This window comes from Lacerta agilis, chromosome 11, assembly GCF_009819535.1.
Source record: "Lacerta agilis isolate rLacAgi1 chromosome 11, rLacAgi1.pri, whole genome shotgun sequence".
Taxonomy (NCBI): Eukaryota; Metazoa; Chordata; class Lepidosauria; order Squamata; family Lacertidae; genus Lacerta; species Lacerta agilis.
Window position 1 is genome coordinate 28,140,274 of NC_046322.1, and position 26,860 is coordinate 28,167,133.

At 41.6% G+C, this 26,860-nt stretch overlaps 2 protein-coding genes across 6 annotated transcripts in view; one reads left to right on the forward strand and one right to left on the reverse strand.

Annotated features, from left to right (window-relative positions):
• The window catches only part of POLK (DNA polymerase kappa), a 29,298-nt gene extending 3,802 nt beyond the window's left edge, over positions 1 to 25,496 (reverse strand). The window contains exons 1-12 of one of the 3 annotated variants that reach the window (XM_033164117.1): positions 25,277 to 25,496; positions 16,844 to 17,013; positions 15,980 to 16,099; positions 14,110 to 14,262; positions 13,061 to 13,180; positions 11,540 to 11,693; positions 9,554 to 9,676; positions 8,420 to 8,544; positions 4,297 to 4,463; positions 3,191 to 3,223; positions 1,864 to 1,957; positions 875 to 1,046 (exon numbers count right to left, since the gene is read on the reverse strand). In XM_033164117.1, the coding sequence (XP_033020008.1) occupies positions 875 to 1,046; positions 1,864 to 1,957; positions 3,191 to 3,223; positions 4,297 to 4,463; positions 8,420 to 8,544; positions 9,554 to 9,676; positions 11,540 to 11,693; positions 13,061 to 13,180; positions 14,110 to 14,262; positions 15,980 to 16,099; positions 16,844 to 16,978 (1,396 nt within the window). In that variant the 5' untranslated portion in view covers positions 16,979 to 17,013; positions 25,277 to 25,496. Of the gene's footprint in view, positions 1 to 874; positions 1,047 to 1,863; positions 1,958 to 3,190; positions 3,224 to 4,296; positions 4,464 to 8,419; positions 8,545 to 9,553; positions 9,677 to 11,539; positions 11,694 to 13,048; positions 13,181 to 14,109; positions 14,263 to 15,979; positions 16,100 to 16,843; positions 17,014 to 22,111; positions 22,153 to 25,276 lie in introns of those variants that run through there. The other 2 variants (XM_033164115.1, XM_033164116.1) reach the window with 2 other exon arrangements.
• A 183-nt stretch (positions 25,497 to 25,679) lies between these two features.
• CERT1 (ceramide transporter 1) overlaps positions 25,680 to 26,860 on the forward strand; it is a 49,966-nt gene continuing 48,785 nt past the window's right edge. For 2 of the 3 annotated variants that reach the window (XM_033164636.1, XM_033164635.1), the window contains exon 1: positions 25,681 to 26,031. In XM_033164636.1, the coding sequence (XP_033020527.1) occupies positions 25,936 to 26,031 (96 nt within the window). In that variant the 5' untranslated portion in view covers positions 25,681 to 25,935. Of the gene's footprint in view, positions 26,032 to 26,860 lie in introns of all 3 variants that reach the window. The other variant, XM_033164637.1, reaches the window with a different exon arrangement.

Sequence of the window (26,860 nt, forward strand, 5' to 3'; positions counted from 1 at the left end):
TGCAAATAGATCGTTTTAATAACCCTCACCATGAAAGCCTAAAATCTACATGCTATTCAAAATTATGGATTTTAGAGTTTTTAAAACATTGCTGCACTTCAACATATATGATGCCAAAAGAACGTTTCTTATAAAGTAAGAAGGTTCTCTTGGGATCTTTGATTTTTAAATATTAATCAATATTTATGAAAGAAAGATTAAAATTCAAAATAAAGTGTTCCTGGTGCCCACAATTAGGAAAGTCTTCTGCAGCAAAAATTAATAGAGTCTGGTAAGTTAGCATGCCTTATTCAGAAATCTAGTATTTGCATTTATGTGTTATTTGGAAATTTTGGCAAGTAACAGCAGAACAAGTTACATGGTAAAGGGAAGAAGAAAAGTATTATAACAAAGGCCATGAACAATAGACATGAACCTATACAATTTCTTCATCCCTTGAATTCTGCAGCCTTTTGCTGACACTGCCTGAAGGTTTTCAGTGGCATCTCCTTAAACATGATGGTATACTTTCTATTCTTTTAAGTGAAAGCTGAGGTTCAGGGAAATCAAATTCTGCATAAAAATCCCCTTGCATACATTGGTAGATTAAATTCATACCCAATCTGGCACCACACTTCTCCTTTTTAGAAAACCAAGTAAATCTGTTGCCAATATTGTTTAAAAGGAAGATGTTGCATATTTCAAGAAAATAAACAATGTTGTATATTTTAAGAAAACATTCTAACAATTCGTATTTCCACAATATCGATACTTGATGCTTTCCAACAACAACATTAAGAAGAGAGGTGCAATAAGTAGCACAGCCTTTTCCATCCAACACCTATGTTGCACATAGAATTCTAACCATCAATAAAAAATGTGAAGTGATACTTACCCATCAGTCGCAGGCGTAAAGGTTGTGGGGCCACAGCCTCCGTTTCTGACTGAAGCAAGTCTTTAGCAACAGCAAATATTTCTTCTTCAGTAGAAACTGCAGACATTACTGTAGTAGCTCTTGTTTTTACTTCAAAGTTTACATTCTTCAACTTTAAAGTTACAGTTCTAGCCTATTAAAACCAACAGAATTTTAGGATTTCTTTCTGAAATGGACATACCCTGAGATTACAGATCTAGCTTAACAATAAGGCAATCAAGCCGTTGCAGTGAACTTTTCACAATTATATATAATTAACTTTTCACAGACATTTCATGTTCTTTTTAATCTTATTTGGGGCTGCCAAGCAACTGATCATTCAACTGTCTTAATTTTGTTCAGTCATAGAAATAAAAAAACTATCTGCATTTCTCTATTTGTCAAATTCTAATATGACCAAGGAATAAAAGCTAGGGAAGGGCTGTAAAACAGGAGTAGGCTCGATTCCTAGTGGGCTCAAGTAGGGTTTTCATTCCTATAAGCATATAGTACCACTACGACAATACACTTTTACTAGACGCATCTGAATCTTTCTCCTTGTGGTGCCATAAATGTCAAGATTAGGCAGGGTAACGGAAGTTCATACAGTATACCAGTCTCTTCAACGACAATGTTTGCCTTGGGCGGCATCTATTATGAATTAGATGAGGAGGAATAATGTTATACCCTTCAAATGTTTGAACATTATATGCTTGGCCAGAGCAAAACCACAGGCAATCCATTACTGTTCCTTCTTCTGCTAATTAACAGCTTTTACTATAATATCTGTTCTATGAAAAATTACTTGGTGAATTGATTTTAAGATACACAAGATTACTTTAGGCTAAACAAATTCTTGCATAAATAATTCATATACCAGAAAAAGCTAAAACAAAAATACCTCCCATGTAAATTCTGTAACAAGGGATGCAGAAGATCTGAGTGCTGACATTTTATAGAAATTTACCCACTTTAAGTCCTTCCTTTTTCAAATCCTGGGCAAGGTCACTGCAAAGTTCTTGACACAAGCTGTATTGTTCTGCAGCACTGATTTCATTAAATGTCCTATGTGCCAAAAGAAAAGTAATCATAATCATAGCAATGATTAGTATAGTCTATCCTAAAATAGCATAGAGAAACTTGACCTTGTTTTACTGATCCATGTAATAAAAATATAAAGGTTTAAGCTAAGCTGCAGAAATTTGCAAAAACAAACAAACAAACATCTACTGAATAATAAAGGCTTAAGAACGAATTAAGGGGGCTTGGCAGGGGGTTGGACTGGATGGCCCTTGTGGTCTCTTCCAACTCTATGATTCAATTCTATGAATGGAGTGTCAGAAATGATGTTGGGTTGAATCCTGACTAAGGGTTGCATCTGGGACTGCCATACTGCTCATGCATCAGACTTCTGTTTTTGTTTTTTTTTTGCAGTGGAACTTTCCCACTTTTTCTCCCCTGCACCCACAAAATCTGCTCCAAAAGGTTGGAGGACCCTCTGGAGCAGATGTTGGCACTGTGCAGGGAAAGGAGAGGAAGGGGCGTGCTGTTGTGTGAGCAGAACATTGCTTCTGCAGCACTGAACACAACCCTAGGTTGCTCTCAGTCCCCTCTGAAATTAGTGGGAATCCAGTTAATAATAACTAACAGTTTACAATGATTTCAATGGGACCCAAGTACAACTCCATTGGCCTGGATCCAACCCATTATGGTAATTTTCTCTTGATTTTTTTTAATCTTAGAGATTTTGTGCAATTATTCTCATAAGGCCTTATAAATCTTGTTTTATAAATGCTTGAACAGCTTAAGGAAAACTAAACTTCTGAGAGTTTTTTATTATTATTAAAATGTGATTCTAACATAATAGAGCATTTATCTATTGGACCTAGTCATTCTTCTGGAAGACCGTTCTTTCTACCAGATTAGAACTGCAAACAAAATGCTCGTTACTGTTTCAATAAAATAAAGGGAAAACAGCTCAATAAGTTTTCTTGGAACAGTAATGAGCATTTTATGTGGCATTACTAATCTTCAAGAAAAGATGGCTTTCAGTACAGTTCTCAGATTCCCTAATTGAAAAAGACTTGTTTATGCTAGAATCACATTTTTATCGCCAAAGAACCAAAAAATATTTTTCCTCAAGCAGAAGAAGCTCCACATTTTGTATGGTAAGCATGTTAGTTCTATATACCCTAGTGCGTTTTTAATCCTGCTCTTCCTCCCAAAAGGAGCTTGGCCTGGCAAACAACAAAACAGTGAAATCAATACAAAGGTTCTAAAAGCCAGTTGAGCACATACCTTTCAGTGCTCATGCTTTTTCTTTCTCCATCCCTTTAAAAAGAAAAAAGAAGTGTGAGTGTCCAGGTGTGTTTATTTAACATTTATATATAATGATTTATCACCATTATTACAAATACAAACATACAGAACCCCACGTCCCACCTCCCCCCCCTCAAAAATTATAATCACTATAGCTGGATATGATCCAACAGGAATAAAAACATCGGTAATTTAAGTTTCACCAGTTTTGGTAAGTTAACAGTTTCATAGTGCTCTTCAAAATGCACTTAGAAGAGCACAATAAAATTGAAAACATGTGAAGACTCACCAACTAAGCTTCGTTTATTGAAAGATCCTGGACAAAATTCAGCACTGTGTAAGCAGAAATCACCACCCTCTTCCCTACTCTGCAGCCCCTTGCACATACCCAATATTTGCTCCAGAGGGTCCCCCAACCCTCTGGAGCAGATTTTGTGGCTGCGGGGGAGCAGGAAGGAGGAAAGGGAAAGTCCCACTGAACAAGTGAAAGTCTGTTCTGCTTGTGCATGGACAGCATCGAACACAACCCACTATTTTAAAAAGATATAAATGTATGTTGCTATTGTACAGTTAAGGATCTTAAGCAGGGCTGTGAAAGACTTCAAGCTCAAGAATACTGTGGGAACGGTTAGAGGAAACATATTATTGACTTGGCTTTGTTCCTTTTATGTAACAATGTTGGGTAAAGGTAAAGGGACCCCTAACCATTAGGTCCAGTCATGTCCGACTCTGGGGTTGCGGCACTCATCTCACTTTACTGGCTGCGGGAGCCGGCGTATAGCTTGCGGGTCATGTGGCCAGCATGACTAAGCCGCTTCTGGTGAACCAGAGCAGCGCACGGAAATGCCATTTACCTTCCCACCGGAGTGGTGTTGCTTTTGAACTGCTAGGTTGGCAGGAGCTGAGACAGAGCAACAGGAGCTCACCCCGTCACGGGGATTCGAACCGCCGACCTTCTGATCGGCAAACCCTAGGCTCTGTGGTTTAACCCACAGCGCCACCTGCGTCCCCATGTAACAATGTTACAAGCTAACAAAAGATTTAGAAAGCATCTAAAATGAACATAACCCATTCACACAAAATACCTTTCTAAATGGGTGGAACCCAAACCAAGGGAGATTTCCAAGAAATTACGCCAAGATGTTTCAGAGAAGAGAAGAGAAATTAGTGCCCTCTGCTGGTAAAGTTCTGAACAAGTCACAATGTTCAGAGCTTTAAGCATTTTTTCCGTTACTTTTCCTATGCCAGGCACCTGGAAGAGAGTTAATGCACACTAATAAAACAGTGAACTTACAGGAAAACAATGAAACCATAGTTTACAAACATTTTCTCTGGAAGTGAGAATATTCACCAGTCATAGTTATTACCAGTGATTAAAAGTGAACAAGGTTCTGAGATTTGGAGCACTTAACGTAAGTTAGAAAAGGGCAACATGTGCTTAATTCATTAACTTAAAAGATAACTTTTTTAAAAAAATATGAATAATTATATGGCCCTGTTGAGTTCTGTCCATGGCTGGTGAACCTATTGCATTCTTCTGCATTGACATTTGGACAATCTCCAATGTTGAATCAATTAGAAGAGAGGCCACCAACCTTTTTGGATCCGTGGGCACATTTTGCATTTTAAGAAGGTGGAGTAGGCACCAGTCACTACATGGTTGCCATGGGGTGTGGCATAACACAAAACTAGTGAGCACACTCATTGCTGCTTCATGCCCCCCCTCCCCTTGAACAACCAGTTTTGTTCTGGTTATATAATATGGATTTCACACACACACGTTTTTGCTGCTAACAACATTCCCAAATACCAGAAAAGATATACAAGGTGGCCACACCAAACTAACTCCCTCTCGCACTGACACACAGACCACAAATACATACATCCACCTGTCTCTCACACATACATGCAGACACCACTCTTCCTCCCTTCTTCCCTTCCTCCCTCCCTCTTACACAGAGACACAGAGACCACACACTCATACAGACTGAACATACATGCACATGGGTGTAGCCGGGGGGTGCAGGGGGGCAGCTCCCCCCCCCAAATCAAGTAAATAAATAAAAATACTTAACTAAAAGTATAAAATTGTAGAAAGATTTTGACAAATCTTTCTGCGCACATGTGGTTAAAAGAAAGTAATTTTAAAAAACTGTTGTTGAGACATCTCATTCTGAATCTGCTAGACAGAGCCAGACAGAGGATGATGACAGGTGGGTGTCCTGCCCCCCCATATAAATCCTGGCTACGCCCATGTACATGCAGACCTCATCCCCTTTCTCTCTCTCACACAGAGCACACATCACAAACTTCCTCCTTAGTCTCACATATGTGCAGACTACAGATACACACACATGTATTTACATACTTGCCTTCTCTCTCTCTCTTTCACACACACACACACACACACACACACACATATTCAGGAACGCCCATCTACTGAGTGAACAGGATAATTTCTATCACTCCTACCTGCAACTTAAATTAATTTATTAAAGCCATGCTGCAGGGATAAGCAATTGCCTGTTACCAGCTCCCTGTGGCTGGTGGGCAAGAAATTGCTGGTGAGGAATCCACACCATTCCTTTTTTCCCCTCTCCCCTTGTTGAAAAAACCCTCTGAGGGCTAAGCAACTGCATGCTCCACTTGGCTGGTGAGATAATATTCCTTGAGCAAACAGGGTGATGCTCATTGTTCCTTCTCATGTCAGATGAGGCTGTCAGCTGTTGTTTCCGGGGCACCTGCACCAATCAGAAGCTGCGCCTTGGTTTTCAAACATTTCGGAAGTTAAACGGACTTCCGGAATGGATTAAGTTTGGTGCTTTTGTTTTTGCTATTTATTTTACGTTTTTGTTTTTGAGGCTTTTTCGGTTAATTTGTTTTTGTGACTGTGTGGAACCCAGTTCAGCTACTGATTGATTGATTGATTAGGTGACTGCGGAAATGGATAAAAGCCCCCCATCCAAACAATGACTGTCATCAGTGCAGGTAAAAAATAACACAAATTTTAATTTTTATCATCTACAATACTGTCCTATTTATTATATAGTACAGTACATTGATTATTGCTTTCATTTTATGGATCAATGGTCATGTTAGATAGTAAAATTAATGTTAAATTGCTGTTTCAGGGGTTGTTTTTAAAAGTCTGGAATGTATTAATCCATTTTGCATTACTTTCTATGGGAAAGCGTGCCTTGGTTTTGAAATGCTTTGGTTTTGGAATGGACTTCCTGAACAGATTAAGTTTGAGAACCAAGGTACCACTGTACATATATCCGATGACGGCACCCAGCATGGTCAGGCAAATTCTAGGGCCCACTGACATCACTTTTTCTTTTTTCAGGGATGTTATAGGGAAGATTATGATGGGTGGCTGCAGGCTCAGCCTGTGTTTTGCAGCACACTTCCATATAAAGAATAAGGAAAAGGGACTTGCCCACTGCTGTTGGGGAGGGGGCAGACACATGGGAGTCCACAACTCAGTCTGCCTAGAGCCCTCTGAAACCTATTAGAATACCCTCCAACATTTCAGATGAAAATAGACACATTCCACATGCAAGGTTTATTTTGCAAGCTGCATCCCTCTCTATGAGCACACTGGAGAAGGCTCTTAAATGCTTGCAGTGTTCATTTGCTCTGCACAGTTTTATCCTCCACTGAAGACAAGAGGATGATTGTTACTTTGGTTACAGTTGTACTAGGAAAACATAATGGGTTGGAAACAGAGAAATACATTTGGAAGGAGGAGAGCAGGTGACTTTCCTGTCCTTCCTCTCAAGCAGTCCTCCAAAGCCTTGCAGCACATTCATTAAAGATTTGTTCACCTCATTTTCAGTGATTTCCCCAGGCCACTTGTGTTACAGCCCCTGAAAAATGTTGGGACAGAGTGGTGGTGGGTGGAACAGAAAGAGGTGCAGAAAAAGACATGGGCATTTCTCTGGAGCCAACCTAATACATTAGCAAAAGCACTGCACTGCATAGTGTTTTAGTATTCCATGTGTATGCTTTCTGTGCCCTTAAAAATATCTATTTCCCATTTTGGGGATTTAACTTCTAGAAACTTGGGGGAGGGAGCTAAACCCTGAAGAATGAGAACACAAGTACCTCCCACTCACATTTTAACATTTTTGCATATGTGCCAAATGCAGAAAAGGATCTGAGGTTACATCAAAACTACTGGGGCAAAAAACAACAACAATGTAGCTTTCTCTTTGGCAGCAGTTACTCTAAAACTGATCAGAACACAAAAGTCCTTTGTAAGGTAGAGAGCAAAGGCAAAGAAAAAGTGGTAATCTTTATATTAGCAAAATCAGAGTTTAATATAGCGCACTGGGATAGAATAAACAGAAGCTAAACTAGATAGTATTACATGCTGGCAGAAAGCATATTTAATAAATTTCACCTATATGCAAAGTTCTTTCACAGCTTGATCACTTTGTAACTTTTTGGCTGATCATATACTGTAAAAGGTATTATAACTAGCCATACCTGATTCTTGTTGTTTTGAGCTACCCCAAATGTTTGTCTTATTTCATATTTCTCAGACTTTTATAGCACTTCCTAGCAAAGTACTCAATGCAGTTTTTGAAAAGTCCAAGATCATAAACAACAGAACCATCATGAAACAACAAAAAATGAAAACATTAACAGCTTTGATTTTCTTGGTTCATGCTCTGGATAGAGAAAAGAATATAACCTACAGATCAAATTATTAAATTAAAAAAGGGTCCTCAAAATCACAGGTCACCATCACAGCAAGTAAGAGGAACCTTACTCTTTGGAGGGTATAAGAGTATTAGTCACACTGTGATGTTACAGCATAGCATTTTCAGTGTCCAAGTGTAAATTATTATTTAAATGACAGACAAAGTATACTGCATTCTTCATCTCCAGTGATGTTATGAGGACCAAGAGTTTCCCAAGGCATTTACTATATTGCTCACCAAATAATAACAGAAAACACTAGGGGTGTTGGTCACATTTTCCCAGCAGGATCCACACAGATACCCTTCAGTATATTCCTGATGTGGGAAGTCCTCAACCAGAAAATATCTAACTGGGAGTTCATACTTCATTAAAGTATAAAATAGTAAAGTATAAAATAGTAAAGGGTTAAATTTAGATGCAAAGAGGGTTTAGGACAGTAAACAAGTCTACCAGCAGTAATAAGGATGACAACACTGAATAATAAATTAATCAGCTCACCTTTCTAATGGCTAAATCTTTGATGAAGTTCATCACAGCTTCTCTTTCTGGGGGGATTCTATATTGACCATTTGGTTTATTTTTATCACTGCACATTTTTGCTAACATCGTATTTGGAGCAATGCCTAAGCGAGCAAACAAACCAACAAACGTCAAACAAATACAAAACGCCAACCTGCTACTTCTGCTCCTAAGGATTTTAGAAATAGTTATGATGAGGTTTGTGTAGTAAACAATAATCATTTTGTTTTCGGTTGAATCTGTTTTAAAATATATATGCAGATCCTAACAAGTTTTAAATATGTATGCCACCGTTCATCCAAAGACTATTGAGCAGTTCACAACATAAGAAAACATAACTGCACTCTTTTCTGATGTCATTGTAAAGTCTCTGGACTAAAACCTTCCTACCCACACCCAGCAACACACAAGAATGTGAAAGGAACAGAAAGAAGAACATTAATTTATGAATGACAACCACCTTAATATGGCCTTGAACAGTGCATGCCCCTGAGAGCAACAGGGTGGAGAAAGAGCCTGCTGTGGTTCGCCTTGGAAAGTGGCGCAGAGGGTGCACTTGCACACTGTAGCCCAGCCGGGGGGGGGGGGGGGCAAAGCTGTCACCAATTCTCATCTTCTTTGCTCCTGGGTCCAGCCTGACCTGGGAATGGAGCTGCGGCTGGCTGGCAGCGTCGGGCCATTATACGAGGAAGCTGTCTCTACAACTCGCTTGCGTGTCAGAGTCAGGCTCTGATGCACAAACCTGTCATGGTTGTGCCTGGTCATGCCCCCTCAAAAAAATGTGCCCGGGGCCGCGGCCTCCCCCCCCCCCCACTATACCACTTTGTATGCCATTACAGAGTAGACCAAGTTTAATAGCAAGGCTTCTATGATGTTGATTAAAGCCTGAAGAGTTCAGGATGTTCATTTCTTGAGGTTGAGCACATTACCCTGATACAGCAGTTTTAGCAAGTCGTTATGTTTATGTCAGTTAATTTTTTTCTGTAAACAGAACCTGTGCATTTCTTCATATAACAAGGATCTTGTGAATCTACTTTTAAACTCTTGAGATGTACTGGAGAAGTATTATGAAACTTTAAATATTTCTAATAATATAAATATAAATTTGTTTACCAGCACTGGCAGTAAGTCTTGTTTTTTGTTCAATCCTAAAGCGAATTTCTTCTACCACTTCCTCAGCTGATGCTCCAAAGACAACTGGCTTTATCTGAGTTGTCGACTGTTGTTGTTGTTGTTCTAGGTGCAGCAGAGAAGGGTGAACAATCTGCTTATACATCAGAGTATCATCATCAAATAAGACTGGTGAACAGTCATGCGTATCTTCACTCAAATTTGATTCGTCACATGTTGCTATACATATTCTGCTTGCCTCAGAATAAAAAGGGTCAAAAGCTATCGGAATTCTATAAGCAAAATAATCTCATTTGCTAGTTCCCTTAAACAAACAGTAAATGACACCTTCCCTTTCCCTCCATTTTCCAAGCTCTTATAAATATTTTTTACAAACAGCACAAAAGATTCTCATTGTTATTACTGTACTGCCAATTACCCCAAGGCTGGAAAAACTAAGTCCTGCTACTGCCCAAACAAAGGAATATGTTTAATGCATTTAAATGAGCAACATAAAAAATTGCACGGATTAAAACTGTGTACATTTACATAGATAATAATACTTCTTTAGATAAAAAATAAACCCTTTCAGCATTTACTTCTTCTATGGTATTAGTCACTTTCAGTTCAGGTTCACAATGGGATTCACTCCAAGCCCACATATCAAAAAACATCATCATGCATCTGTACAGTGCTATCCCTAGGTAAACCATGCTCCAAGTGCCTCACAAAAACACTGGAATAGTTTACATAATAACATGCTTCTCAACATGCTTCTTTGACCAGTGTACCTGTTGTAAGAAAACTGTGTAAAGAATTGATTGAGCACCTGCTCATCAGTTATAACTGAAGCTGTTGAGCAACATGATACATTGTATACAGTTGGAGCATCACCCTGGTAATTATTAAACACTTGGTCAATGCTCATCAGCTGCTTAGCATAAGCAAGAATGCAGTGAGGAAATAACCTATTCTGAATGAATTATGCCACCAACTGAAATGAAATGGGGAATCTCGCATAGAATAGCATCAAGAATTCACTTGGAATTCCAGACTGTGACATCAGACTATTGATCCATAGCTTACTACTTGTCTCAACTTTGATAAGAAGTTCATAGGGCAATGTGGGGCCTGACAGCTGCAGCACTGTGAAGAGAAGCATGTGAGCAACTTGCTCCAATGAAATCTAGAACTGGACAGAAGCTTTGTATTCCTCCAGCGCCAGGTTTACCTCTCCCAGACTCTGCTCCTTTGTTGAAGAGTGTAAAATCTTAAAGGAGAAGACCTTTGGCCTGGAGCCTAATATTTCCCATTCTCTCAGCCAATTCCCTACAGGTTCAATGACTGTGTTGACAGGTCAAAATGGGGATTTGCAAAGTCCCCTAGTGTGGAGATGGTTGTTTCCTAAGGAACAAAAGCTTCAAGGGCACAGACTCTGGAAATTCCAATTCAAAGGTCTGTCACTCAAAGTCTCACAGTCCAATACGCCCAGGTCTGGTCATGGTGCCGGGGCCTGTCTCAGTTTCCAGCATCTCCTCCTGCTGCTGCTGCTGGTCTTATTAATCTGGCCAGGCCTTCCACATATGAACAGAAGTCAGAGCCCAGGCAGCTGCTCTGGATGGGGGTTGTGACATTTGCTTCTATGGAGTATTCACTTGGGTGCCAACACTGTTTTGAAAAAGTGATACTCTGAAAATTAGCACCATGAGACTTGTCGGCAAACTATTGCTCTTTTAACGATGGCTGCAACTCTCCACTTCTGAAAACATTAATTCCACTAAGTTTAATTACAATTGCAATATTAAAAAGGAAACTTCACTGGTGATTTCCTAAAGTGTTTCAACTAAATTGCTTCAAGATTAGCATTACATGCAAGCAGCTAATAATTAAAACTAATATTTAGCCACATGATTTCCTGACATAGCAAGTCATAATATAAAAGCAAGGTAAAATGTTATTTTGGTCTGGCAGTTCCAGATAATTGCTTACCATTTAGAGCAGAGTTGTATGTTTTGATGAAATGCTGCCTTTTGTCTTCAGGCCAGTTTTTTCTTCCTTCTAAGTACTCTGTTATGTTCAAGTAGGCTTCATCAAGCCCCATGGGCATAAAGTGGGAATCATATTCAGCAAGTATTTCCCTAACCTTGGTAAATAAAATTTAAAAAAAATGTAAAGTTGTGCTGCTATAGCAAAAAAACAAATTTAAAAAATCATCTGAAGTACCATGCATTCAGTCAATACCAACACTGTATCATTCATTCTTTTAAAATTCCATTATGATTGATCAATACTAGAAGAGTTTTAAATCATAAATAATTTACTGACATTCCAAATTTGTACTGCATATGGTTCACAGTTACAACAACCGCACTAGAAGCAAATGTAAAGTTATTTACTCAAGTGTGTGAATGTGATTATTTTACTGTGTGTGAACCTCTTTTTAAGATGAGATTTATACACCAAAGATAGTGACAGATACTTGTTGATCTTTGCTACTTGCAAAATCAAAACAAATTTTCTTCAAATTTAAAGGAAGAAAATTATTTCCTCACATTTAAAGAGAAAATAGGGCTATGCTAAGTAAGCATCCATTTCTTCTCAAACTTTATATTTGTTGTTGTTCAGTCATTCAGTCGTGTCCGACTCTTCGTGACCCCATGGACCATATAGGTTGGCAGAAAAGAATGCTAATCTCAAATGAGAATGCTATTCAATACAACATTATTAGGAGGTGCTAATTGAGGAAATAAATTTCCTTATCTTAAGGCTAGGTCTGTTAGAAGGAATTCATTCAATCATGAGCAGGGAAGAAGTACCTTTCCCTCCTCCTTACCACCAAACTATAAGGTAAAGGGTAGGTAAAGGACCCCTGGACAGTTAAGTCCAGTCAACAGAGACTATGAGGTGTGGCGCTCATCTCACTTCAGGTCAAGGGACCTGGTGTTTGTCCACAGACAGCTTTCCAGGTCATGTGGCCAGCATGACTAAACTGCTTCTGGTGCAATGGGACATGATGACGAGTGTCAGAGAGCACAGAAACGCGTTTCTGCCACAGCAGTACCTATTTATCTACTTGCACTGGTATGCTTTCAAACTGCTAAAATGGTAGAAGCTGGGACGGAGCAACGGGAGCTCACCACCATTATGTGGATTTGAACCTCCGACCTTCCAACTGGCAAGCCCAAGAGGGTCAGTGGTTTAACCACAGCACCACCTGCATGTGCCCCACCAAACTATTATGTTTATCAAACTATAATGGCATTTTTAACACTTTACTTTTTCAGAGCAAACTTAATTAATTAAAACATGAAACTTAACAATCACCATTTGCAGTTCAAGGAACACGTGTAACAAAATCAAATCAGCAAGGCTGATATCCTAACCATGTCTACATAGAAGCAAGTCCCGCTGAATCGAATGGGGCTTACTCCTGGGTAAGTGGGGTTAGGATTGCACTCTAAATCTATGTGCATTCTGCTGTAGAAAGAAATCACGTACCTCTTTACTTACTTCTTCATATTTTTTAAAGTTTAATGGCACTATAATAAGATGTGGGCAGAGTTTCTTGGCAATAAACCCAGGCATGGCTGCACGTACCCCAAATCTTCTGGCATGATAATTTGAAGTGGACTTAAAAAGACAAGACATACTTTAAAATTATGCAATAAAGCCATTTAAAATGGCTTGTACATTGCGGTCAGAATACAGTAACTACCGGTAATTAGGCACCGTATTTTTCGGTCCATAAGGCGCTCCAGACCACTAGACGCACCTGTTTTTTAAAGGGGGAAAACCAGGAAAAAATAGGTTTTCCTCCTCTAAAAGGCAGGGAGGGGGCGCTGGAGGGGGAGCCCCTTCTCCCTTCACAGTGGCTCATCCCCGCTTGCTTTAAAGGGACATGGGGATGAGGGGAGAACGCTTTAAAGCATGCGGGGATGAGCCTGCTTTTGGCATCGGCACGCGGGGTGGTGGAGAAAGCAGCAGCATCCCCGCTGTTTTCTCCACCACCCCGCACCTGCTGCTGTTTTCTCCACCACCCCGCACCTTGCACGGATCCCAAAAGCCTGCTTTTGGGATCAGAGGGCAGCGTGTGGGGTGGTGGAGGAAATCCTCCACCAACCTCCCTGCCGCACACCGATCCCAAAAGCAGGCATCGCAGCAGCCTCCCCCCACCTCCCACCGAACGCGGTGGGGGATGGGGAGAGGTAGCAGGAAGCGACGGGGATGTTGCTGGATCGTGGCAGTATTATGTACATTGCCAAATTCAAATCCCCACCCGCCATGAATCTCACTGGGTGTCCTATGGCCAGTCACCACCTCTTACCTAACTTACTCTACTGGGTTTTCATGAAAATAAATGGTGGTGAGAGAACCATGCATGCTGCTTTAAACTTACTTAGGGAAAATGTGAGATTAAAATGTAATAAACAAACAAGCACAGTTTTCTGAACTAACTTTTCAGCTTGAATATCTCTTTACCACAAGTTTAGAAACAAGCTACTTGGAAATATTGGGCAGTGGGGGGAGAGAATTGTAGCAAATGTTATATTCCACCTTACCAGCATACTCATTGACCCCACTGCTATGGGCTTGTCTCTCAATTCAGGATTGTCTCTCAGTTCAACAGCTGCATAAAAGGCATCCATGTCAATGTGTACAATAGTACAGCTAAGATCACGGCTCTGATCTAACTTCATTGCAAGCTTATCCATCTGCACATAAGTAAATATATACAATTAGATAAGTTTTCTTGTGGCATACAATGATTCTTATCAATATAACTCTTTAAAGGAAAGTAATATAACATACAGAGACAAATGGAAAATATATTTTGGTAATCTTGCTGTGCGGGAAAACAGTATCTGATTTGGCAAAGACTATAAGAATAGCTTTGGCACTTTAGACGTTAACTATTTTAGGACTGCTTTACAGCTTTACACATAAACAATGTAAAGACATAATGGGTCTTGCTTCATGACCTCCCCATGCCATTACAAATCATTCAGTTTGCAATGATGTGGAATAAATGAAATTACAGCTTCTAATCAATGTCCCAAGTCACTGAGGTTTGTCTTACAAAGCAACCACCACGTGGCTTCTACGCTACTTTTTGTTTGTTTATCGTAGCACAGGAAAATGGTGCACATACATATGGTAATTGTGGTACCAACCTTGCACTCTGTGTATGGGGAAAAGAAGGGCTCAGAGTAACTCATATGAAGCTCTAATATAAACTTAGTATGGCTATTTTATTTTCTTTATTTTAGCAATTTATATAATGCTTATCTACAATAGTCTCTAAGCAGTGTACAAGAAATACAGTACAGAACGGGTGGTGGTGGTGGTTAAAGCTGCATCTAAAATGCCTGCAGAAACAAGAAGGCTGCAGTAGGTGGCAGAACTTTAACAGGAAGAGGACCTGTCTGACCTGAACGGAGAGTTCCACAACATTGGGCCCATAATACTACATGCATGGCTCCCTGTGAATGTAAGCCATGCATCTGAATTAGTCCTTGGCGGTGTATTGATACATCATCCAGGACCGGTATGAGGGGCAGACCTGGTGGTATATCATGGGTGAAACCGACGCTGCTTCTGAGTCCCTCTGCTACAAGTGGCGGTTTCAACATTGGGCCTGGTAGCAGAGGGACTCAGGAGCAGTGGTGGTTTCACCCAGCTGAGCGAGCCCCAATGCCTCAAGCACAAGCGGGCCAGTAGCAGAGACCTTGGGGCTTGCTCAGCTGAGGGGCGGGAACCCTCCTATTCCTATCATGGACTTTGGGTGACTGGAAAATTTATACATAAATCTACTTGTTGATAATATACAACATATATTTAAAAACCAACAATATGAATATGAGCTTAAGATCTTGAATATAATCACAGATATGTAATAGCTTTTGAAGTAAGGAGGAACAATAATATAAATTTCTCCCACAGTTTTTCTATTCTGTTTTCCTTTTGAACTACCAAATCATTATATTAAATCCAATTCCAAAGTGCTCCCAGCACTGTATAATAAATAAAATTAAAGAACCTAAATTTGAATCTATTTTTTCCTGTATCTAAACCGCTGATATTTACAGATTTTTCCCCTCAGTCATAATGGTCAAAATTGCTGGGAAGGTATGCACTGACCTCACTCCCACCATGACAAGAATAGAAATTCAACAATAGCTTCTGAGAGCATTAAAGCTGAAGGTTAGCAGACTTGAAAGACGAGTTGAGGCACTTCAGAGGTATGCACATTGAGTTTGGTCAAGAGATTGCTTCACATATCATTCAGGTTTATCAAACAAGCTTTTATTTATTTAAGTGGTAATGCTTTGTCAAAAGTAAGCTTAACTGCATGTTTATATATGAGGCTAATACCGTGGGTTGCCTAAAAATACTTTCCTCTCCTAAATGAATCATGTTTATACATATTACCTTTATCTGTGCTTTCATAAGCTGTTGGTCGGTTACTTTACTTTTTAATTTCAGGATTTTTTCAATTCGCTCATTAACTTGTTGATCCTTCTTCAGCTCATTTTCATAAAATTTAGAACCCTGAAAAATAGATTTAAATTATTTAATATCCATCATTAGCCTTATCCAGTCTAGTGCAGTTTGATATACTGGTAATTCTTACATAATTATTTTTAAGTTATACCAAACATTAAAAACACATTTTAAAAATTTAGTCAGCCCCAGCTTTCAGGATGCCAGACACCACAGCAGTTAGCAGCAAATGAAGGTGGAAGTGGAGTCACTCAATAAAAATTATATGAAGATACACAGAGCACCAGCAAAAGACGCTGCCTGAATATTAATTTTGCACACACATTTTGTTTGTGTGATGATGCATTATTTTTGATAAGCCACTGAGCAACATGGTAAAATGTTATAAATATTGCACTAGGCTAGCATTATGTTACCAAACACAACATTTCAGAGGCATTGCAACATTACCTCTGTGTTACATGCACAATATTCAAAATTTGCACAGAAGGCAGCAATTTAAAAAAGCAATTAATTATTTGGCATGTCACACTGATTAGAATTCAGCTTCATTTTAATTTACAGCATGCCTAAAATTTGACAAGCACTGCACAGAGATTAAAGATGAGTCAGTACTTGCCTGCAGACATATTCTCTTAACACAGATACACATCCCAAAAAAATGGATGTGGAGGATACCTTGCCTTCTTCACTAAACAATAAAGCATGCTAGTAAAAACCCTACAGTTTTTATTGAATGTAATCAATACCTGTGAATAGCTAAAGCATTTGTGAGAGTTTAAACAAACAAACCTTGGAAGCTTCCATTATGATTTTGTTGATCTTCTCCTTATCCAGCCCCTGCATTCCAGCTTTGTTATCATTGAGGCCCAGTCTAAGCAGAAGTCCCTCTCTGGAAGAAGCATTGCCTTTATCTGCATTTTCCATTGCACAACCAAGTGAACAGATTCTCACTTCTTGCCCTGAAAAAAAACAAACTGCATAATTTTGCTAGATGTACTACTGACATTATCACATCATAATGCTATAGTACAAGAGAGGGGAACCTTTTTATGTGGCCTGTGGATGCCCTCCCTGTTGGCTGTGGCAACTCTTCTGCTACCATGGCAGTCTCAGCAGAGCTATCAGTGCTCTGAAGTCTGACACTTTCTTCCCTACTATTCAGCTGTGGTGAGCAGTTATTAACATCAGGAGGCAACAGCTTTGCTACAAAGAATTGTGGGTGCGAAATACTGACTACTGCTGCTCTATGAATGCTCAAAAGTGTATTCAGTGCTGTAATTGTTAGGTTCTACAGCACACATTAGGGGCTGGACTCCCGCTCACTCCATTTGCCAGCCCCCTGCTATTCCCCTATTCCCCTAGAGCAGGGATCAGCAAACTTTTTCAGGAGGGGGCCAGTCCACTGTCCCTCAGACCTTGGGGGGGCGGACCCACCCCCTCCCAAAAGCACACACACCCCGCCGATGCAACTCATGCCGACACCTCGTCTTCGGCAGTGTTGGCGTCCTGTCTCAGTGGAGCGCAGAGCCCATGCTGCTGGCCTGGGCAGCGGAGGCAGCCTCCACGCCGCTGCCGCTTCCTTCCTGCTTGGCCGCTTCCTCCCGCTCGGCCGCCTCAGCAGGAGGGAAGTGGCGGCGCTCAGAGGCGTCCGTGGCTTCTGATTGGCTGCAAATCAGAAGCCAGGCCGCATCGCAAAAGTCAGTCAGCTGCGCCTGTTTAGTGCAGGGACTGACTGAGTGGGCGGCAGGGTCTACAAGGTTCGCAGGCCAGATTAACAAGCTCGGTGGGCCATATCTGGCCCGCAGACCATAGTTTGGTGACCTCTGCCCTAGAGTTTCCTCTTCCCACCCCATGCAACTACCAAGTTTGCTTTTCAACTTCCCAGTCCCATATCTGAAGCCACTTCTCTTCTATTGCACCCCTTTTCACCTTCAGCTCCCATCTTCATGCTTCCCCACTCCCTTTTGTGCAATCCCCTGCATACAAACCACCCCATGGTAACCTCCTGCAACATCCTCCTGTCACACAATGAAACTACTAAGCACCCTTTTCACCTTCTACCCAATTATGAAGCAGAAGAAGCATGTCTCGTATCCTCAGGGTGCTGCCAAGATTTCCCTTTACTGTATATAATGTAAATAACTGTAGTTCATATTATTATATATTTATTTTACTTTTTGAATGGATTGTACACACCTTTAGAACCATAGCCCATAAGATAAAAAAGGAAAAATAAGTCAACTGCATTGGAAGATTTTTCAGTACATGAATTTCGATCTGCTAAATTTCTATGGTAACAACACAGAGCACAGGCTTATTTTCTATACTACCAAAGTTGGTAAAGTTCAGTTATGATTGCGTTATTTAAGAATGTTTATACTAAATGTCTATCCCATCAAATTCTTCATTCTACTGAATTCAAATTCTTCAAGTGGAGTACTAATCTTTATTTTCTTCAAGTGGAGTACTAATCTTTATTTTATAAAGAGGTATCCTTAAAGCAGATTTTAGCTAACTATTAAAGTGAAACTCAATTCAGCAAAAGGCATTCACCAAAGCTTAAGGATCATCAAACCACCTCCACCCATATCTGGGCTCCTAAATACAAGAATCCTAGAGAGGCACTGTTTGTATCCACTCATAAAATCCTTTGGAACAATCAGGAGCATTCTTTCCACTCAATAGAGCTTTTGCAATTTTTAAGAGCCCTGGTGGAACACAAGATTCTCGTCAGTTTCAAGAATAGTAATAATGTCAAGGAGAAAGTTTGATTAGCTTGCATGTGCTCAGGAGCTTAGGATGTTTGGTTTGCCTTAGGCTCTTTCAGATGAATGGCTAAAACTACAGAATTGTTGTAGCCTTCATTTAGCAATGAGAGCAAGCGTAAGCATCTTAAGCACAGCTTGTAATGCACAATATCTTATAGCGTACAACTGAATATTTTTAATCATAGAATAGTAAAACTGAAATTCTAGGCATAATTTCCTTCAAATCCTTTAGGCTTCCCCCGCACCCACACAAAAAGCAGGCTAACATACCATTTGGCTTATACAAATGTGGATGGAGAAAATATTAGCTTGAAGCTATAGGGAAAGCAAGGCTTAAAATGCTTTAGAAATAAGATTATGTTGAAGCATCAACAAATAGGGCAACTGTAATTTATGAGACAAAGAAACGTGCCAAAATGTAATATACGTTTTTCATTTGTTTTCTAAATGGTAGTAACATCCACAGACAATGGCCTGTATACCTCCTCTTCTCCTTAAGCTATAAAAGTATCCAAAGTATCTGCATACAGTAGTTTGAATTTGTGAAGTCATGGAACTGAAAGCCCTTTGCCACTGAGCTACTGCAACCCAGCCAGTAGCTTTGTGCCACAGAAGTTAATGCAGAGTTTATTTTACACCAATGAATTTAACGGGGACTATTCATTCTTACTGTAAAAACAAAATACTGTAGACCTGATGTGAGGGACATTGGGAAGGAAAGAAACTGAAAGAGGGAGGAATGTAAGAGATACACTGCCTCTTTGCCAGCAGCCCCTCCAATATACTTGCTCTTCCTGGCTGTCATAATTTCAGACAACTCAGTACCATGTATAGGATGTGAAGGGAACAGAGAAACCCTCTAAGTACACACTTTCAAGATGAGCAATTATGTAATTTGCTCAGTTAATTGTCGAGGGTAAAATTGTAAATCCAACCTGTAATTAGCTATATACCCAGGACAGTGTTGCAAATTACCGTACTATTACTGTGGGAAACACACCTTTGTTTTCAGGAGCAAATATGCCAAATGGTTGGACTAGATGGCCCCTGTAGTCTCTTTCCAACTCAACAATTCTATTATTTCCATCTACATTTGCCTATAAATGGTCATGTCTGTATTTCTGGAAACCTGGCCCAATCGAACTGTCCAAGGCTATTTCTATTTATCTTACTTTATTTATTAATAGAGATTAATTTGCCTAGATCAGAAGCTGTTGGGTATCAGGCCTAGGCTACCACCTATACACGGAAAGCTTCTACAGTTAGAAGCAGAGGGTGAACAGTAATCCTCCCACAACTACAAATCTCTTGCCCATCACCCATTACAGTTATCAAGCTGGGTGTGTGTACAGTGGTACCTTGGTTTATGAACTTAATCTGTTCTGGAAGTCCATTCTTAAAGCAAAGCGTTCTTAAACCAAGGCGTGCTTTCCCATAGCAGCAGGAGACTCAATTTACAAATGGAACGCACTCAACAGGTTCTGCTTCCAAGGCAAAGTTCACAAACCAAAACACCTACTTCCGGGTTTGTAGCGTTCTTAATCCAAGTTGTCCATAAACTAAGCTGTTCTTAAACCAAGGTACCACTGTAGTGCTAAAGGGGAAATTATCCCCACAGCTCTTCATCTGTAAGCAGCCAAAGGTTTGTTTAAAAAAATAAACAAATAGCAACTTAATTTACATTAAATTGGGAATCCAAGTGTCAGGTTACATACTGCAACAGGAAACATATTCCCTAAAAGATGCTTTTCCAAACTCTCCAAAGTAGAAATTGAGCAACATTTCTAGGCAAAATGTTATTCCTGGTTTGTTGACTTTGCACTGGAAATTATCCTAAGATTTCTAACAAGGCAAAGGGCAGCAAAAGGGAGAACAATTGTTCTTCACTTCCTTATGGCAACCTTTCTAAAATACCTTGTCATTAATACTATTTTCACAAGGCAGGCAATTCTTCCTTTCCTATTTCTTATAGCCAATTTCTCACATTCTTATCTATTTCTACTCTCCTCTGAACTGTCGCCAGTTTGTCTGCATCCTCCTTAGGTGTGGCTATCAACACAAGACAAAATCGTTCCAGCAAAAGCATGATCAAAGCCAAGCAGAAGACGGTTACTCCCTAAGTGGTGGATGCTGTGTTTCTACTAATGCAACTCAAAACAGTATTTTATGTCTAAAACAATAGATCAGGCTATTAGTTTGCTACATTTTTTTTTACTGTCATTTAAAAATAGGCTTGATATAATATCAAATCTTCATCCACCCTAGATCAAGCTTCATAAATAATTCCAAAAATTCCTATTTTCTGCAACAAGATCCCTGCCACCAGATCTTCCTGTTTCTTTGAGTAATACTGTTTCCTCTTCTACAAAGACTTGTTCTGATGCAATCTTGCAAAGAAGCCCACAAAAGTTAGTAGCCTACAAAAATATTTACCAGCCCACTTATCCACAGGATAGTTAAAAATAAAATAACAAGAACTATCAGAGAGGTCTTGTACCAGCCTATTTAGTTCCTGTGCTAGATGTGCATAAAAGGGGCTTTCCTGCTCTATGGCTAGTATGGAGACCAAATAAATATATCACGATTCTACCAGGTCACTCACTCATCTGCATGGAATTCCTGTAACAGATTCTTGGCAAATAAGGCTATTCATTATCTTTAATACCAGAGGTGGTTTGTCTCTGAATACCAGTTGTTGGGGACCATAAATAGGAGAGAACTGTAACATTTATCTGCAATAGTGGGCTTCCTACAGGCATCTGGCTGGCCACTGTGAGAACAAAATGCTGGGCTAGATAGGCTATTGATTTGACATAGCAGCTACCAGGTTGAGTTTTTGAAAACAATATATTCTAAATGATTGGGATTTTAAAAACAAAATACTTTATCCATCAAAATTCAAAATATTTTAAAAAATCATATTCAGTGACACTGAAAATGCTCCAATTACCATAAATTTTGATGCAAAAGGTTGGTATTGTGAAAAGAGACATTATGAAGTTTTCATCTTGCATAATCTTAAATGCACGCTTAACTAAACTGTGTACTGCTAACCCAGCATCACTGATCTAAATGGTATTCCTGTTGTTGACTCTTTTTTTGCCCTCCTAGCCTACAACTACTGCAGTGATGTTACATGATGAATGTTGGGGAAATTAGGGGACAGAAACCCAACAGCTCCTAAAATTGTAATCTAGCACATCAAGTGTGTCCACTCCCCAACCCCTCTGGCTAACTCCCTGAACAGTGGTAATGAACATTTAAAACAACAACAACAAAGCAATCCTACCATATCTACACAGAAGTAATTTATACTGAATTCAGTGACTTCCTCCCAGGTAAGCAGAGTTTGGAATCTGGCCTAACTTACCCGGTACATAAGGAATGCAGATTCTGAAGAAGTGTGTCATAATAGGAAGAAATCAGGAGGAGCAAAGTGGTAGAATGTTGTAAGAGAGCAGGAAAAATTGAAGATGGTTACAGATGGAGCAAAAGTATCAAAGAGAGCAACTTTCCAATATCCAGTGATGGGGCCATCACACATTATTTGATTTAATTGTCTGCAGAATCTATTTCTATGCAAGTCAATGAGATGTTTATATTTGCTCCTTTGACATGTACCTTGAAAATGTAAGAACTGTATTCCTGGCTGATATCAAAGCCTACATGTTGCCCAACAATTCAACCTTCAGTTGTAGCCAGCCAGATCATCATGACCATACCAGGTTGCTAAAAGAACCACTGGTTGAGTACACCTGTGCCCACATAAAAGTAACAGTTTGAAAATGGCACTCCCAAGTAGGTGTCTATGGGCATGATGGAACTCCTGCCCCTCCCTTCTAAAAAAAAACTTATTTATTTCAACAACTTACATACAGTTTAACACCCAAGTTTCAAAGTAGTGTAACATTAGATTACAAAAACAAAAAAGAAGTTTTTAGGAGGTGTTATTTGTTTGGCAGGGGGCGGCCTACTTTTTTGTCTGTTTTATATGAGTTCTGCATAATAAACTTGCCTCTTGATCGACAGGAGTCGGTGGGTCTCAGCATAAAAAAAAAATATTTTGTGAAATGGGTATTTTGTGATGGCCACAATTTTTTAGATTTCTAAATGTGCTCTCAGGTCTCAAAAGTTGGGGATCTGCTGTAGAACTAAGTTGGCAACTACAAACTCATGAACTGCGTAAAGGGACCCTTGACCATTAGGTCCAGTCGTGTCTGACTCTGGGATTGCGGAGCTCATCTCGCTTTACTGGCCGAGGGGGCCGGCGTACAGCTTCCAGGTCATGTGGCCAGCATGACTAAGCCGCTTCTGGCGAACCAGAGCAGTGCATGGAAACGCCGTTTACCTTCCTGCTGGAGCGGTACCTATTTATCTACTTGCACTTTTGACGTGCTAGGTGGGCAGGAGCTGGGACCGAGCAACAGGAGCTCACCCCATCGCGGGGATTCAAATCGCCGGACCTTTTGATCGGCAAGCCCTAGGCTCTGTGGTTTAACCCACAGCGCCACCTGTCTCCCTTATGAACTGCATACAGATCCCCAAATCAATTACAGTGTATATTTGCTCCCTGGCACATTTTAAATGCAAGGTATGGTGGAGAGTTTGCTCAGATTCCACTTTGTAGGAGGTTTTACTGTATATGGAATGCCTGAACTACTGCTATTGTCAGGTACATATGTTCTGATGCTATATCCTTTAACTAGTGAACCTTGGGGCTACCACAGAGCCTTTTTGGAAGTGGCATCTAAGTTGTAAAACAACCTCTGCAAAGATGCCTCTCCAGTCCCCTTCTTTACAGCCTTTTTGGCAACAGGGGAAGATTTCCTGAGGTTTCTAAGCAGTTTTTTAACACCAGACTACAAACTGTTTTATGCTTTTTCTAAGTAGTTATTTTGTTATTTTGTTTTTTAAATGTATTTATTAAATTTTCAGATATACATTTCCCATTAAATACACAACAGTACATTCAAGGACTTCCCTTCTTCTCCTTCCACGGTACCTCTGGTTACGAACTTAATTCGTTCCAGAGATCTGTTCTTAAACTGAAACCGTTCTTATCCTGAGGTGCGCTTTCGCTAATGGGGCCTCCCGCTGCGTGTGCGCCTCCAGCGCACGATTTCCGTTTGCATCCTGGGGCAAAGTTCGCAAGTAGGAGCAGCTACTTCCGGGTTAGCGGCGCTCATAACCTGAAGTGTTCGTAACCAGAGGTACCACTATACTTCCCAAAGTGACTGCATAGTCTATTTCCTCCATCTAGTTCCCTCCTTCAGCGGTGGTGGAAGCCTCTCGGGCACCTGGGGCGGTGTGCCCAGGGGCAGGGCTAACTGCCCATAGGGACGGGGCGTGCAGCGCCCTTAGGATAGGACAATATGGGGCACGCCGTGGGGCCTCAGCTGCCCTACAGCTGGGGGGGGGGGAGGCAGTGGGTGGACAGCGTGGAGCCTGCAGGCACCAGAGATGTGTGGCTCCAGCACGCTGCAGGCCCTGCAGTGAGTGCTGCCTGCCATTTTGTCACCCCCTCAGTGGGGACACCCGGGGAGGGTCTCACCTATCGCACCCCCTTGCTACGGCCCTGCCCTCCATTCCTTTATATCTTAATCTACATTATACTGTTGAATGTAGATTAAGATATAATGGGAAATGGGAAACTAGCTGGAGGAGATCAAATATGCAGGTAGTTATTTGGGGGCAGGGGGTTGCTGCCTTTTATTGTTGATTGCTAAGCTTTAATTATTACTGCATATGGTCTTGTGATTCTATTATGTTTGCTGTCACCCACCCCAAGTGTGTTTATCGATATGTGGCTATAAGAAGTCTAATAAACAACTTCGTGTCATTAGCTACCTGTGAAGAGGGCGGCGTATACCGCAAGATACATTTTGGTTCCTTAAGACTGGATGATTTTGCGCACTCCCCCCAAAATGAGAAATTGCTTTTCCCTGCTCTAGTCTAGTCCAAAACCAAGCACGTTTCTCATCCTCCCACAATTAGCAGCGCCACAAAATGCCATGGTAAAATAAATAAAAATCTGAAATCGGCTTCTGCCACTTGGGAACGAACCATGGCAACAGAGGCGTCGCTGCCTGTCTCTTACGGAGCGTGCCTGTGCATCATGCATGTTTCCTCAGAAGTAACTATTTCTCCCACGTAGCTTTTGCAAAGGACCGCAGTTTGCCTTTCCTTCGGTTTAAGCGTTGGTTATGCACACACTACATACGCACGGCTGCCCGGAGCCACTAAAAACCCTCTGTCTACAGTATATGTGTTTATCTGCCTATATATGTCTACACAGGCAGCTGCCCCATTGCTGAGAAGGAACTCCTTCGCTTCCCTTCCCCCATTTGTTCCTAAACGAGGTGTGGAGAAAATGGGGAGAGAAAAGTTCCCTTTCAGGGGAGGCGAGAAGAGCAATATAGCAGGCGAAAGGAAAGCAAAGCTCAGGTAGACACACCTCAGTCTCTCACCAGCCCCCGCTTCCGCAACAATTAAGCCGCGCCAAGATGGCGACCACCCGAGGCTTTAGAAAAGAGAACGGACGACGGACGTCTTGAGAATCCCGCGCCCAAGAACTACAGCACCCAAGAAGCCCCGAGGAACGCGACGACTCGCTTGTTCCACCGACCCCGCCCCGTTTCCCAGAGGGCAGCGCGCCGCCAGAAACCAAGCCCCTCAGCGGACTACACCTCCCAAAAGCCTTCACTGCCAGGGCGGGTAGGGCTTGGAGTGGCCGAGAGCGAGTTCCTCGAGTAAGATGGCGGCGGCAGCGGCGGTGGCGGCAGCAGCAGCGTCGCTTTGAGGAGAGAGAGAGAGAGAGAGAGGCGAGCGCTCGCTCCGCGGCGTGTGGCTGCTTCAGATGGTCGGAACTACCAGCGTGCGCTGAGCGGGGTTGGGGGTTAAGTCGGGAGCTGCGGTCCCGGCGGCGGCCAGGAGGGGACAGGCAGAAGGGCTGGGGCGGCGTCGGCGACAGCAGCAGCAGCAGCAAGAGCGAGAGCAGCGGCAGGAGCAGCAACAGCGGAGCCTCGCGGAGAGAGGCGCCAGGCAGGTAGAGCGAGCTCCCGCGGCCTCGTCGCTTCGCTGCCCGCTGGCAACGGCTGTGAGGGAAGCGCCTCCATGTCGGACAACCAAAGCTGGAATTCCTCGGGCTCCGAAGAGGATCCCGAGACCGAATCCGGGCCGCCTGTTGAGCTCTGCGGAGTCCTCAGCAAGGTAAGGAGGTTCCTTCCTCTCCCCGCCACGGAGCGGTCGTGCTAGGCTTGGCTTTCCCCCTTCACCTGAGTTCCTGAGGCCTCCCCCCCCCACTTCGTCTCCTTCGTGGTCGACGGGGGACATGCGGGGAGCGCCCCCTGCGGTAGGGTGGCCGGTTGTGGGAGCCTGGCGCCGAGTCCCCCCTCACCTCGCCTGGTAGGGTGGCGGCCTAGGAGCCTCCTGCCCTCTTCCCCAGCTTAGAGGGAGGTCCCCGCACATCTCCTTCCCCGCCTCCCACTGGGTGTTGTGGCTTCTGTTTTTGTTATTATTCCGGTGTGGTGGTGGTGGTGGTGTTAAAAAAAAAAAAAAGCTTTAGAATCCTTTACCTCCGGAGTCTTGGAAACCTTTTATCCGGGTAGGGGGGCGGATTGGTTAGTTTCAGAGCGCAGCCTTCGCCCTTTCTATCTAGGTGGGAAATGCCTGTGAATGTCACTTTCTCTATTCCCCAGGAGCCCACCCGCCGCTGCCACCTTTCCGTGATGATCAAAGTATGAGTCTTGGTTTGAGGAAGGGTGACTTGTTAAAATAATATTTATGCTCATTGGAGTGGGACTTTTTATTATTTAATTTATCTGTGTGTGTGTGTGTGTGTGTGCATGTGATGCAGCTGGAGAAGGAAAAAAGATAAATCCGTTCCATCAGGTTCTTCTCAAGAGCCTGGTAATCCTGACTAGATTTCACTTGTAGCCACTGCTTGGCTGAGTAATGCTATCAAGGCAGCCTGTATGGGGAATCGCTCAGAGCGCTTCCACTCTTTGATTCTGCACGACTGGAAAAGCTAACTTCTTGG